This window comes from Ranitomeya imitator, chromosome 2, assembly GCF_032444005.1.
Source record: "Ranitomeya imitator isolate aRanImi1 chromosome 2, aRanImi1.pri, whole genome shotgun sequence".
NCBI classification, from domain to species: Eukaryota; Metazoa; Chordata; class Amphibia; order Anura; family Dendrobatidae; genus Ranitomeya; species Ranitomeya imitator.
The window spans coordinates 194,113,551-194,128,213 of record NC_091283.1 but is presented as its reverse complement, the minus strand read 5'-3'; the positions used below and the strand labels follow the sequence as shown (position 1 = coordinate 194,128,213).

General features: G+C 44.8%; 1 protein-coding gene across 5 annotated transcripts in view; it reads left to right on the top strand.

Moving 5' to 3' along the window:
* The window catches only part of LOC138662619 (spermatid perinuclear RNA-binding protein), a 144,838-nt gene that overhangs the window by 121,467 nt on the left and 8,708 nt on the right, over positions 1 to 14,663 (top strand). For all 5 annotated transcript variants that reach the window (XM_069748445.1, XM_069748444.1, XM_069748442.1 and 2 more), the window contains 3 exons: positions 1,758 to 1,916; positions 8,235 to 8,369; positions 9,002 to 9,142. In XM_069748445.1, the coding sequence (XP_069604546.1) occupies positions 1,758 to 1,916; positions 8,235 to 8,369; positions 9,002 to 9,142 (435 nt within the window). The remainder of the gene's footprint in view (positions 1 to 1,757; positions 1,917 to 8,234; positions 8,370 to 9,001; positions 9,143 to 14,663) is intronic.

The window sequence follows — 14,663 nt, the reverse complement described above, 5'->3', positions numbered from 1 at the left end:
GAATTGAATGGCAGCACATATGCGGCGGCCCTGCTCCATCCAAACAGGGAAGCAGGACCCCCATCCTATGGATAAGTGATATCATTACTGGACTGCTCCATCTAAACACTCTACTGTTGCGTCCCAGCATCATTATCATATCGGAGAGTTTTACTTCTGTAATTATAGGCAGCTTCATGGCTACCTTTATATTTTACAATGCATGATTGAGGGGAGGATCCGACCCCAGGTCCCTGCACCTCTCTGAATACACATGAAGGGGCAGAGAAACACTACCAGACACACAAGGAATTCTCACCCCTACTTTATGGCGGGCAGACTGAGGTCAGGATCCCGACCTGGAAAACACACAGTCGTGGCCAAATGTTTTGAGAATGACAAATTTTGGTTTTTATACAGTTTTATTTTTTTTAAAGCACATTCTCTGGGGTTGTACATGTGAGGAGGGTGCACATTCAAAACACAGCGGGCGAAATAAGTATTGAAAACATCACAATTTTCTAAGTAACTATATTTCTAAAGGTGCTATTCACTTGAAATTCTCACCAGATGTCGGTAACAACCCGTCCAGTCCACACTGGCAAAAAAATCGCCATAGATGTCCATAAATTATATGTAATTATGAGAACGAACACAGGAAAATGTAATTAATACTTAGTACAAAAGTCTGTGTTGGTGATGAAGCTTCAAAACGCCTACTGTATGGAGAAACTAGTCGCAGGCCTTGCTAAAATGAGCAGAACGGAGTAAGGCTAATCTGGCCCTATATCTTATTAATATTTCACCAGATATGTTCTCCAGTGCCCTGACTGGGGTAACATTTTCAGCGGAAGTGCACTTTTTTCTGCACAACAGGACTCATTCATATGACATACACTTTCATTGTGCAGCTTCTTTTTTTGCCTTGTGTTTCAGTGCAGCATTTAATAGAACAATTCCTTCCAGCTACATACAAATAATGGTCCAAGGAAAAAGAAACTGCAATGCAATGCCATGCAGGTGAAAAAAAAAATATTTTATTCTCCCATTAGTTTTAAAAAAAAAAGTCATTTTATCACTCGAAAGGTGTTTCAGTGCAACCTCTTTTTCCTTGGACTATACGTTTTTGGACATTTGGGGTAATTGTCCCAGGACTCACATCTACAGCTTTTTTTTCATCAATGCTGTTTCAATTCTATTCTGTATATGAAAAAAAAGGATTTGGGGCATAAAGACCCCATAAACGTTATCTTAAAGTTGGCAAAACCCATCGATTTGGGCAGGAACTCCCCCAGCAGATGATATTGGGCAGAGCAGGATTCAACCTTTGGAGTTGAAAAGCTTGATGTTCTCTTCTCTCAGTGGAGAGAAGCCGCAGCTTGCAAGGACTAGCCGCACATTTCTCCCCACTGAAAGCACTCAGCTGTGCATTTACGTCCATGCAGGCGACAGAGCCATTGACCGAAGAGCGGCAAAGTCTGTAGCCGCTGGATGGGAGGCATGCAAACCACATCCTACCTGACGGATTCCTCAGCGCCTCTTCTTGTTTGTAGGCCCTGCCCAACATCATCGTTGTAGGATGAAAGCACCAGGGCCGGCTAGTCAGGTTGCCAGCAGGTGGAAGGAGATTCGCAGGGCTCCCATCCGGCGGGCGAAGACCATTGATGTGGCCTTTGGACCAGGGTCCTGTGAATTGATTCAATCCTCTGTAATGGGGCCCTTTAGTGCCTGTGTTTGGGTTCCTCTGGTGGTCTTATGATGACCTTTTTCCTATACAGGTCTTACAAGCTATGGGTTACCCTACCGGTTTTGACACAGATATGGAATGTCTTAGTTCAGATGAAAAATCGGACAGCGAAGGAAAGAATGAGACAGTCTCTTCCAATTCGAGCAGTAATACGGGCAGCTCCAGCACCGATGGCTCCAATACGCTAGAGGTAAGAAGCCCTCCTGAGGAATAGTGCTGGCGATACACCGTACTTACCTGTAGGCCAACCACTGGGTAAGCGGGTCAGCTGACATTACACGGCCACTGTTGGCCATAAGCATTGGATGAATCATAGGATAATCGGTCATTGAGGGCTTGCCGTGTTCCCTTCTGAGAGTTCATTACAGGCAGCAGTGATCACTCAGATTAATCAGGCTTGGGAATAGGTAATTAAGAAATGTTGTAGTATTATGTCCGCCCTGCACCCATAATGCTGCATAATGAGGGAGATCGGCTGTTCAGAAAATTTGTATGACGGACCTTATAGGAACTGTAAAGGTGGCCATCATCCAGGGTTCTCATGGTGGTTGTGGCTCTGGGGAAATATGATAACCCAAGAATTTATAATTTCCGGGTAATTATTTCACCACTGTGATTATGAAGGTTGATAGAGAGACCCGCGAAATCATAATAATAATACAAATAAATGAGGATATAAATTTAATTTATTCTCTCTATTAATCTATTTTTCTGTGACTCAAAAGCCACTGTAGTTACGGGTTTTATTTTTATTTTTTAATACCATCTAATAAATATCTCAAAGTAGACTTAGGCTTTATCTTGAGGCTATGTGCCCACGTTCTGGATAGTATGCAGAATTTTCCTGATAAAATCCGGACTCCCTTCGCAGGAAATCCGCTTGCGTTTTTATCACTTTTTTGCTCTTATTTATCACATTTTTTGCAGATTTCTAGCATTTTTCTTTTTTTTTTTTTTTTTACAATGGTCCAAATACAATTCTATAGGGGGAAAACCGCGGATTTCCGCAAAATTAATGAACATATCAAAATACAGATACAAAAGGCAGATATAACCAATCTCGGCCAGAAGCATTCTCATAATTGCTTCTCCATTACTAATATCCAACCATATAAAGAATAGTGGACAAATACATATGACTACCAAAAAATGAGTATAAAATACCCACAGACCACTATAGCAAAAAATATCATAAAATCAATAAAGTTTATTGAAAAATTCATTTAAAATTAATACATAGTACCATGTGAAAATTTTCAAAGAGAACAAGACAAAAAACCATGTACAGTGAAGATGTCATATATAGCTGTAATATTTGGCATTGAAACCCCTTAGTAATAAACCCGCCCAATATAAGATTCCCAAAAGCATCCTATAAGGTAATTGTATATATCTAGTACCTGGATAATGAGACTCATAACATACAGGGCATTGGTAAAAGTATAGAAAACAGGTTCAATGCTTACAGGGGCGTTCCTGTGCAGTGTACACCACAATGGGTAAGCATTGAACCTGTTTTCTATACTTTTACCAATGCCCTGTATGTTATGAGTCTCATTATCCAGGTACTAGATATATACAATTACCTTATAGGATGCTTTTGGGAATCTTATATTGGGCGGGTTTATTACTAAGGGGTTTCAATGCCAAATATTACAGCTATATATGACATCTTCACTGTACATGGTCTTTTGTCTTGTTCTCTTTGAAAATTTTCACATGGTACTATGTATTAATTTTAAATGAATTTTTCAATAAACTTTATTGATTTTATGATATTTTTTGCTATAGTGGTCTGTGGGTATTTTATACTCATTTTTTGGTAAAATTAATGAACATGCGTTTTTTTCCGCTGCAGAAAAAAATGCCGCATGGGCACAAAAATTGTGGAATTCATTAAAATAATGGGATGCTTATTATAAGCGGTTTTTAAGCGTTTCCGCAGCAGAAAACCGCCGCAAAAACGCTTAAAAAAATGCAAAAAAATCCGTAACGTGGGCACATAGCCTGAGGGTTCCAGCTATATGAGAACCATCAATGTTTGTACTTGCACTGATCCAAGCAGATACACTTTACTAGGTGTTTTCTTCCTCCTATACAGAAAAAAAGAACATAACCCGCAACCCACGATAGTGAAGTTGAGCGATGTCCAATAAAACCACTTTGCCGATTCAAGTTTTGCCGAAAATGGCTTCTTCCAGGCTTGATTAACTTATTACTAGCCACCCTCCTTGTATTCCACAGACTTGTACTCACAAACTTGTGCTAATGTAGCAAAACATAAATATTCAGAATATATGTTTTGCTATATTGGCACAAGTTTGTGAACACATGACCTTGGGTGGATAGTAATCAGACATGCACTGGAGGAAGCCACTCCTTGCGAAACTTGAGAATGTTCTACTTATGTGGGTGAACTCAGAAGCAAGTACTGAAGAGGTTGTCCAGTGCATGAATATTGATGACCCTAAGATAGGATATTAATATCAGATTGGTGGGAGTCTAACACCCAACACCTCTATCGATCTGCTGGTTCTACACTGTGTTGTGGCGTTCCGAGTTCTGAAGTTCACATTGGCTTATCCTCAATGATCGTAACTTACACGGCAATGAGGATGGAAATGGGCTGGTAGTATTCCATTATTCGTTCTTGGCCTGTGAGCATATTTTATTCCCGAGAGCAGCTGATTAGCGAGGGATACCCCCTCCGATCTAATATTGATGACCTATCCTAAGGGATAGACCATCAATTTAAAGGTCCTGGACAAGACCTTTTAAGAGTTTTCCGAACATATCTAAATTTGAGCCATTTCTCTCGCAAATCAGCCAGGTTTTAATCTGCCTTTATTTAAAGGGGTTGTCCCAACTCAGATAAAAGGATAAGCCATAAATATCTGATAGATGTGGGACCCACTGCTGGAATTCACATGTGTTTTTGAGAACTGAGCTGCGTGCAGGAATGGGGAGGTGGTGACCTCTATCCATTAACTTCTGTGGGAGTTTGTGAAAAATTGGCACGCATGCTGTAGAAGAGAATACCTCTTTAAATATTTTTGGACCGCTGGAAGAATTTGTTCACATGTACAAAAATTATATGGTTGTAGTAAGGCTGGATGAGCTGCCATATTTAGCAATGACACCAGGCAAAAGTTTTCGATTGACGTTTTCTTTAGGATGAAGCCTAAACTCTGACCAAGTCATAGGAGCCAATAAATATCATAACAATGACAGATTATAATTAGCCGGCACTAATCAGATTAACGCTAACCCAGCACATTATAAATATCATATGGAAGCAAAGCAGAAACCGGAATAGTCTAATACAGACAGATTGCTTTACCGCCTGTGATAATAGAAGATGGAAATAGTGTGCAGAGTAAGAATCAATATCATTTCTGGAAGCAGAATACTCAGGAAACAATACAGTTCTGGAGCACAAGGCTTTGCTGACACACCGACAATGCAGGGAAGTCATAAGTGCCAGGGAGGTAACTGACCATAACCTGCAATTACTGAACCTGGCTCCAGGACAGAGTCATGTCATATTCCCCTGGGTACTGACTATAACCTGCAAATACAGAACCTGGCTCCAGGACAGAGTCGTGTCATATTCCCCTGGGTACTGACTATAACCTGCAATTACTGAACCTGGCTCCAGGACAGAGTCATGTCATATTCCCCGGGTACTGACCATAACCTGCAATTACTGAACCTGGCTCCAGGACAGAGTCATGTCATATTCCCCGGGTACTGACCATAACCTGCAAATACAGAACCTGGCTCCAGGACAGAGTCATGTCATATTCCCCTGGGTACTGACTATAACCTGCAAATACAGAACCTGGCTCCAGGACAGAGTCGTGTCATATTCCCCTGGGTACGGACTATAACCTGCAATTACTGAACCTGGCTCCAGGACAGAGTCATGTCATATTCCCCGGGTACTGACCATAACCTGCAATTACTGAACCTGGCTCCAGGACAGAGTCATGTCATATTCCCCGGGTACTGACCATAACCTGCAAATACAGAACCTGGCTCCAGGACAGAGTCATGTCATATTCCCCTGGGTACTGACTATAACCTGCAAATACAGAACCTGGCTCCAGGACAGAGTCATGTCATATTCCCCTGGGTACTGACCATAACCTGCAAATACTGAACCTGGCTCCAGGACAGAGTCATGTCACATTCCCCCGGGTGCTGACCATAACCTGCAATTACTGAACCTGGCTCCAGGACAGTCATGTCATATTCCCCGGGTACTGACCATAACCTGCAATTACTGGACCTGGCTCCAGGACAGAGTGATGTCCTATTCCCCGGGTACTGACCATAACCTGCAATTACTGGACCTGGCTCCAGGACAGAGTCATGTCATATTCCCCGGGTACTGACCATAACCTGCAATTACTGAACCTGGCTCCAGGACAGAGTCATGTCATATTCCCCGGGTACTGACTATAGCCTGCAAATACTGAACCTGGCTCCAGGACATTCATGTCATATTCCCCTGGGTACTGACCATAACCTGCAAATACTGAACCTGGCTCCAGGACAGAGTCATGTCATATTCCCCCGGGTACTGACCATAACCTGCAAATACTGAACCTGGCTCCAAGACAGAGTCATGTCATATTCCCCGGGTACTGACTATAGCCTGCAAATACTGAACCTGGCTCCGGGACATTCATGTCATATTCCCCCGGGTACTGACTATAACCTGCAAATACTGAACCTGGCTCCAGGACAGAGTCATGTCATATTCCCCCGGGTACTGACCATAACCTGCAAATACTGAACCTGGCTCCAGGACAGTCATGTCATATTCCCACGGGTACTGACCATAACCTGCAAATACTGAACCTGGCTCCAGGACAGAGTCATGTCATATTCCCCGGGTACTGACCATAACCTGCAAATACTGAACCTGGCTCCATGACAGAGTCATGTCATATTCCCCGGGTACTGACCATAACCTGCAAATACTGAACCTGGCTCCAGGACAAAGTCATGTCATATTCCCCCGGGTACTGACCATAACCTGCAAATACTGAACCTGGCTCCAGGACAGAGTCATGTCATATTCCCCGGGTACTGACTATAGCCTGCAAATACTGAACCTGGCTCCAGGACATTCATGTCATATTCCCCCGGGTACTGACCATAACCTGCAAATACTGAACCTGGCTCCAGGACAGAGTCATGTCATATTCCCCCGGGTACTGACTATAACCTGCAATTACTGAACCTGGCTCCAGGACAGAGTCGTGTCATATTCCCCCGGGTACTGACTATAACCTGCAAATACTGAACCTGGCTAGAGGACAGAGTCATGTCATATTCCCCCGGGTACTGACTATAACCTGCAAATACTGAACCTGGCTCCAGGACAGAGTCATGTCATATTCCCCTGGGTACTGACTATAACCTGCAAATACTGAACCTGGCTCCAGGACAGAGTCATGTCATATTCCCCCGGGTACTGACCATAACCTGCAATTACTGGACCTGGCTCCAGGACAGAGTGATGTCATATTCCCCGGGTACTGACCATAACCTGCAATTACTGGACCTGGCTCCAGGACATTCATGTCATATTCCCCCGGGTACTGACCATAACCTGCAAATACTGAACCTGGCTCCAGGACAGAGTCATGTCATATTCCCCGGGTACTGACCATAACCTGCAAATACTGAACCTGGCTCCAGGACAGAGTCATGTCATATTCCCCGGGTACTGACTATAGCCTGCAAATACTGAACCTGGCTCCAGGACATTCATGTCATATTCCCCAGGGTACTGACCATAACCTGCAAATACTGAACCTGGCTCCAGGACAGAGTCATGTCATATTCCCCCGGGTACTGACCATAACCTGCAATTACTGGACCTGGCTCCAGGACAGAGTGATGTCATATTCCCCGGGTACTGACTATAACCTGCAAATACTGAACCTGGCTCCAGGACAGAGTCATGTCATATTCCCCCGGGTACTGACCATAACCTGAAATTACTGGACCTGGCTCCAGGACAGAGTGATGTCATATTCCCCGGGTACTGACCATAACCTGCAATTACTGGACCTGGCTCCAGGACAGAGTCATGTCATATTCCCCATCAATTAGCTTTCTGTGATCTTATCATGTGAGTGTATTTATGCCTGGAATCTTCCAAGGGCACCTTTCCATAATAGATATAATTATCTGTTACAGGAATGACAGAGGAAATGCACCATACAGAGTTCTTCTGGACCAGCTCCATTTTTCTGTTAGGTTACCTAATGTTCTGAAGCAATTTGTACAATCATAGTAATTGCATCTAATCGACACAATAAATTATCACAGTCTCTAATTAACCCGGTGAATAAGTAATTTAATTAAAATAGTCAACATGCACCCAGATGTCTCTTCTCTGGCGTCGTACACGCTCAGACGATCATTAGTGATCAGGTTTATTTCTAGAATTGTTCTTGGGTAACGTGTGATGTGTGATGTATCCCCTCAGGTCAGGACTCAGGGTCCCATTCTCACGGCCAGCGGGAAAAATCCCGTCATGGAGCTAAATGAGAAGAGAAGAGGGCTGAAATACGAGTTGATATCGGAGAGTGGGGGGAGTCATGATAAGCGATTCGTAATGGAGGTAAGTTACGGATTCTGTGGGATATGGATTTATCTACTACTTTTTTTTTTTTTTTTTTCAACCCCCTATGTTTCAAGGGGATGTCTAGGATTTTTTTTTAAAGTAATAGCGCCACCCTTGTGGAAGGACTATGTTTGGTATTACAGCTGTGATACCAAAGACGACCCATGAACAAGAAAAAAAAGCAGACCTGTTCTATTATTCGGACCAACCCCTTTTAAGTTATTTAATACGCTGATATTTTTAGGTACTGGTCATTTTTTGCCCAGTGGTTCATGGTGGAGTCCACGTCTAGGACATCTTATAGGAGAGGCCCTTCAACCGAACACCTGATTCTGATCATTTTTTGGACAAAACTAATTCCATTCCAGATTACAATATAAAGGACCTGATTGATACCTGCAGCCCGAGGCACCGGACTGTAGCAGATAGTTGATTTTTACGTCATTATTTTAGCCACTGATAACTTGTGCCAGGCTTGATGTGCACCTCATCAGCAAAGAATACACTAATCTGTACATATCGGTGCTAGTCTAGCATTTCCAATAATTCGGCACATGGTCCCAGCATAGACCGATTTTGATTAGTTAAAAATTGATTCCAATCAGAATCTCTGTTCCTTTGTATCACAGGTTGAAGTGGACGCACAGAAGTTCAGAGGCGCCGGTCCAAACAAGAAAGTCGCAAAAGCCAGTGCTGCACTCGCTGCTCTCGAAAAACTATTCTCTGGGCCGAATGCAGCGAATATCAAGAAGAAAAAGATTATTCCACAGGTGCCAGTAATCTGAGATTACCATTAATAATAAAATCAGGTTTTATTCTCTGACAGTTTAGTCTAAAGGTCCATTTGCACCTGACGACCGATCAGCTATAAATAAGCTAATCGGTGGTTGGTAAATGGCCCGTTTAGGCCGACCGGAACAATAGTGAGTACAATTGTTCTGTGCACATAGTGCTATTGTTCTCTGCCGCAGTTCGCCTGTTTACACAGGATGATGTCGCTGTGAGAACGATCCAATCACACGACAAATGAGTCATTTCTTCTTTGACATGCCATTATATATTTTACACAAGCCAATAATCGGTTGTAAGAAATACTCGTTTACTATGAACGAGTTGTCCAAATGGGGATTTGTAGTGCAGTCATCTGCTTAGCTGCACAGTCTGTAGCCAGACGACTGTAAGGCAGATTTCTACGTTATATGTATACGTTAGCAGGAACCGTGCACCTTAGGTTAGTGACGGAGATCATCCAGTAAGAGACACGATTGGAGTGATGTCGGCACCGGAGGGGAGTACAGGCTGTCTATATAGTACCAGGGATTGTCCAAGTAGTGAACAACCCTTTTAAATGGGGTTTTCACCACATTGATCTATCCTTACGGATCATGCACATGTCCATGAACAATGGTGCAAAATCGGACCACAATACACAGACTGGCCTCGGCTATCCTGACCGAAGCATGACAGCTTCATGCATTTCTGGAAGACCCGCGGTTAGTCAGTGCATTGGTGGTCTGTACTCTGACCGATTTGCACGGATGTCTCCATAAGCTCTTAGTATAGGTCAAAGTCAGCTTATTGTATGAGCTGGCACCCGCATCCTCCATCGATCAGGAGTTTATAGCACCGGCTGGGACCAGATGTAATTGGAGTACCGAGAGGACCGCCACCGCTCACTCCATCACACTGTTTAGTGGCTGCTGCAAATGAAATGAATATGAGCTGACCGAGGGCCCATGAGCGGCCATTATCAGTACTGGGGTCCTCTTCTTCACAACGTCTACATCTGGCCGCTGTCGGAGCTACTAGCAGTTATATTGGGGCTGCCGCCACCGATCTGATATCAGTGACCTACCTACAGGTCGATCATCATTATTGGAGATCATCTAGGCCTCTGTCGCGTGTATCTTAGTAAAACGGCCCCCATTGTTCATACTCCAGTCATGGAAGATGCAGCAGCATAGGTTTTTCTGTCATGGATGATGTAGACCTCCACCAGAGCTTCAAAGTTAGTGATGTGCCATTATTGAAGAGATAATTTGCATATTACCCAGAGGAGCATTGCAGCCTAAAAGTCTCCTCACTTTGGCATGTCACTCTACATAAGGAGAAACTTTACCCCTTGGATTTTTTAAAAGGACACAGATGGGGACCAAAGACACAAAAATAAATTATAACAGCAATTTTCTCGCGTTGGATAATCACACATTTCAAGACAAGTGTTATGTGAAAAGTAGAGGGGAAGGGGTCGTCTAAAAGCCAGAGCGCCATAGTGATACTGAGGTTACAAGTTGGAAGTGTCTGGAGACAGATTCTTCTCCTGCTTCCTCTTTGATCCCCGGCTGGGAATGTATTGACTTTGCTGTTGCGCGGTTTGCCTGGGGGAATCTCGTTTGCAGCGTGGAGCTACCTGTGTTCTCTATGCCAAAGCCTTGCTGAGTATAGTTGTAGGGATATTGTCTGGTTTGTTTGTTTTTTCTACTCTTGAGCTAAACTAAATCCAGGCGATAATGAAGAATATCTTAGTTTGTTCTTTACTTCTAACATGCCGCATTTTACAACACCATGGAATAACAACTATAAGGGAAATCGTGCAACTAAAGGTGGGGTGCGCCCGCGTCAGTGACGGTACGATACAGTCTCTGCGTCACTCATCTTTCTATACACAGTGCTGGACATACAAGAAAGGCAGCAGGGCGGCCACTACTGCCAGTGATCGCGTGATCGTCAGATTGTTTAGGAGTAGGAAAAAAACACAAAACCAAAATGGCCTACAGGTTGTTTCTGGTATTGCATCTTCTCTCCATTAAGGTAAATGTTGCAGACCTGTAATACCACAAGCAATTGTCGACCGGCGGTGGGTTAGTTGGTTTCTTTTTAGAATGCAGCCGTGTTCTTAAACCTTGGTTCACCCCGTTAAGGCGCCTCTCTGAATATCGAAGCCATCACTACAGAATCTGTATGTTTCTTGGTGGTTTTGATTGCTGAATTCCTTAGCGAACGCCCCATATTAGTTTACCCCTAAAATGGTGAACTCTAGTGTGCACACAGGTGACGACCAGATGGATAAACCCTCTTAGGCCGGAGACACACTACAGCGGGATATGGCCGAGTCTCGCAGGTTAAAACCAAGCTCTGGCACCGGCACTCCGGAGCGGAGCGTGCGGCTCCATGTATTGCTATGCGGCCGCACGCCGTGCCAGAGCTTGGTTTTAACCTGCGAGACTCGGCCGTATCTCGCTGTGTGTGATCCCGGCTTTACTGAGATAGTAGCATAAGAAGGTTTGTGGATACAGCTCATCCCATCCAATATATCTGCGGTGTTCAGTCTGGTTCCTGGGGATAAGGCTTATGAGGTATCAAGCAGCTCTGTTCAAAGGGAGGAGAAAGGATTCTGAATCCAGGTCAGCAAATTAAAAGCAAAAACTCAAATAATAGCATAGGAAAATACTGACGCATTTTGAGTCTAGCGAACTTTTCAAGGGAATCTGGCAGTAGTATCAACCGCCCTAAGCAGTCTATGGGAATATAGCTCATAGGAAGCTGAATAATATGATGCCTTGATATCTGTGATACAATGTTTTATCCCAGAGAAATACACGTTTTTCTTAAAATGTAAATGAGCTGTTAAGATCTCTGGGCCAGACAAAATTGAAAGTGTGAACTGTCTGCAATATGCTCCGGTATTCTCATTTTTACGGCTCACACACATCAGCTTAAATTAAAACAATCCGATCGATGTTCCTGAAAAGTCGGACTAGTGTCATGCAAGTACAACGCAATTTTTCTCACCTAGCATCTGTATGCAACGCATTTTTAACATCCGCTTTTTACATACAGTCATTCTCTGTCATTTCAAGCTAGTTTACTAGCTAATAAAACAATCTTATATACAGAGATGGATTGATAGAGGTCATTGAGATATATACCGTATATACTCGAGTATAAGCCGACCCGAGTTTAAGCCGACCCCCCTAATTTTGCCACAAAAAACTGGGAAAACTTATTGACTCGAGTATAAGTCTAGGGTGGAAATGCAGCAGCTACCGGTGAATTTCAATAATAAAAATAGATCATTATTTCCCCATAGCTGTGCCATATAGTGCTCTGCGCCGTTCATTATTGCCCTATAGCTGTGCCCCATATAGTGCCCTGCGCCGTTCATTATTGCCCCATAGCTGTGCCCCATATAGTGCCCTGCGCCGTTCATTATTGCCCTATAGCTGTGCCCCATATAGTGCTCTGCACCGTTCATTATTGCCCTATAGCTGTGCCCCATATAGTGCTCTGCACCGTTCATTATTGCCCTATAGCGGTGCCCCATATAGTGCTCTGCACCGTTCATTATTGCCCTATAGCTCTGCCCCATATAGTGCTCTTGCACCGTTCATATTGCCCCATAGAAAGCTCTGCCCCATATAGTGCTCTGCACCGTTCATATTGACCCATAGAAAGCTCTGCCATTGTTGCTGCTGCTGCAGTAAAAAAAAAAAAAAAAAACACATACTCACCTCTCTTGCTTGCAGCTCCCAGCGTCCGGTCCCGGCGTCTCCGCTCTGACTGATCAGGCAGAGGGCGCCGCGCACACTATATGCGTCATCGCGCCCTCTGACCTGAACAGTCAGAGCGCAGAGACGCCGGGAAGATGGAGCGGCGGCTGGAACGCGGACAGGTGAATATTACATACTTACCTGGTCCTGGCGTCCGGCTCCTTCCCCCGGACAGCTGTCTTCGGTGCCGCAGCTTCTTCCTCTATCAGCAGTCACCGTTACCGCTGATTAGAGAAATGAATAGGCGGCTCCACCCCTATGGGAGGTGGAGCCGCCTATTCATTTCTCTAATGAGCGGTCCCACGTGACCGCTGATAGAGGAAGAACTGCAGCACCGAAGACCGTGGGACAGGCGGGGAGCGCCAGGATCGCTGGGACTAGGTAAGTATGCCTCAGCGCCCTCACCCGCCGACCCCACCGCCGACTGTGACTTGAGTATAAGCCGAGAGGGGCACTTTCAGCCCAAAAATTTGGGCTGAAAATCTCGGCTTATACTCGAGTATATACGGTAATCACTGCAGTGCGTGTGTAGCTTACTGTACATGTATGTAGATAATTAAATACAAGGAAAAAAAATGGTGCGGAGTCCCTCGTAATTTTTCTTAACCAGTTGAGGGAAAGCCAACAGCTGGGGGCTGTTTATTATCTGGGAAGGTGGGTAATAAACATGGAGCTTCCCAAGCACTTAATATCAGCTCACAGCTGTCTACTTAGCCTTTACTGGTTATTAACAAGGAGTGATCCCCCCCTACAAAAAAAAATGACGTGCGGTCTCCCCTATAATTAATAACTAGCAAAGGCTAGGCAGACAGCTGCAGGCTGATATTAATGGCTGTCACGCTCACGCCCTGACTGGTGGGCGTGAGCTCGGGGGGTTTGTGGTCCCACTGTGCCACAAACCAGACTACCCTGGAAGGGGCGTGACTATGACAGCTGCCTGGGTTCTCACTGGAGCCTCTGATGGTGAGGACAGGCTTGTGCAGCAGGCAGCTGCCAGGTGCTACTCCAGGGTGGTGTCTGGCTGTGGCTGCTCATCCCACTTGGGAGACAAGAACACCAGGACTGGTGTGGGCAACAGGCAGGACTGGCAGAAGAGCACGGCTGAAACTCAGACGAGTAGGCTGGCACGGCTGAGACACAGGGCTGGCAGAGACACGGCAGGAAACACAGGACTGGCAAGGAAGGCAGGAACACAGGACTGGAAGGCACGGCAGGACTGACAGGAACACTGGATTGGAGGGCACGGCAGAGAACACAGGACTGGTTGATGTGGTGTATGAATGAACAGGTAGGGGCCTGTTCACACTGGAGGTGCAGGTACGGATATGTAGTTAGGAAGAACAGGAAGGGACCTGTTCACACTGAAGGTGCTGGTACGGAAATGTAATATGAAGGAACAGGTAGGGACCTGTTCACACAGGAGGTGCAGGTATGGATATGTAGTATGAAAGAAGTAAGAGGGAACAGGTTGGGACCTGTTCAGACTGGAAGAGAACTGTAAGGCTGCGAATAGGAGCGGTAGAGCAGCATGAGATAGCACAGCAATAAAAGCTAAACAGAGCGGAGCCACAAGGAATGTGGAGAGGAGCTGCAGCAAGAGATACTGCTGAAGCTAAGCAGAGTGGAACCGCAAGGATTGCGGAAAGGAGCTGCAGCAAGAGATTAGTGCAGCAACCGGAGCAGAGCAGAATGGAGCAGAACCTCAGGAGTGCGGAGTAGAGATCAAGCCACAAAGGTACAG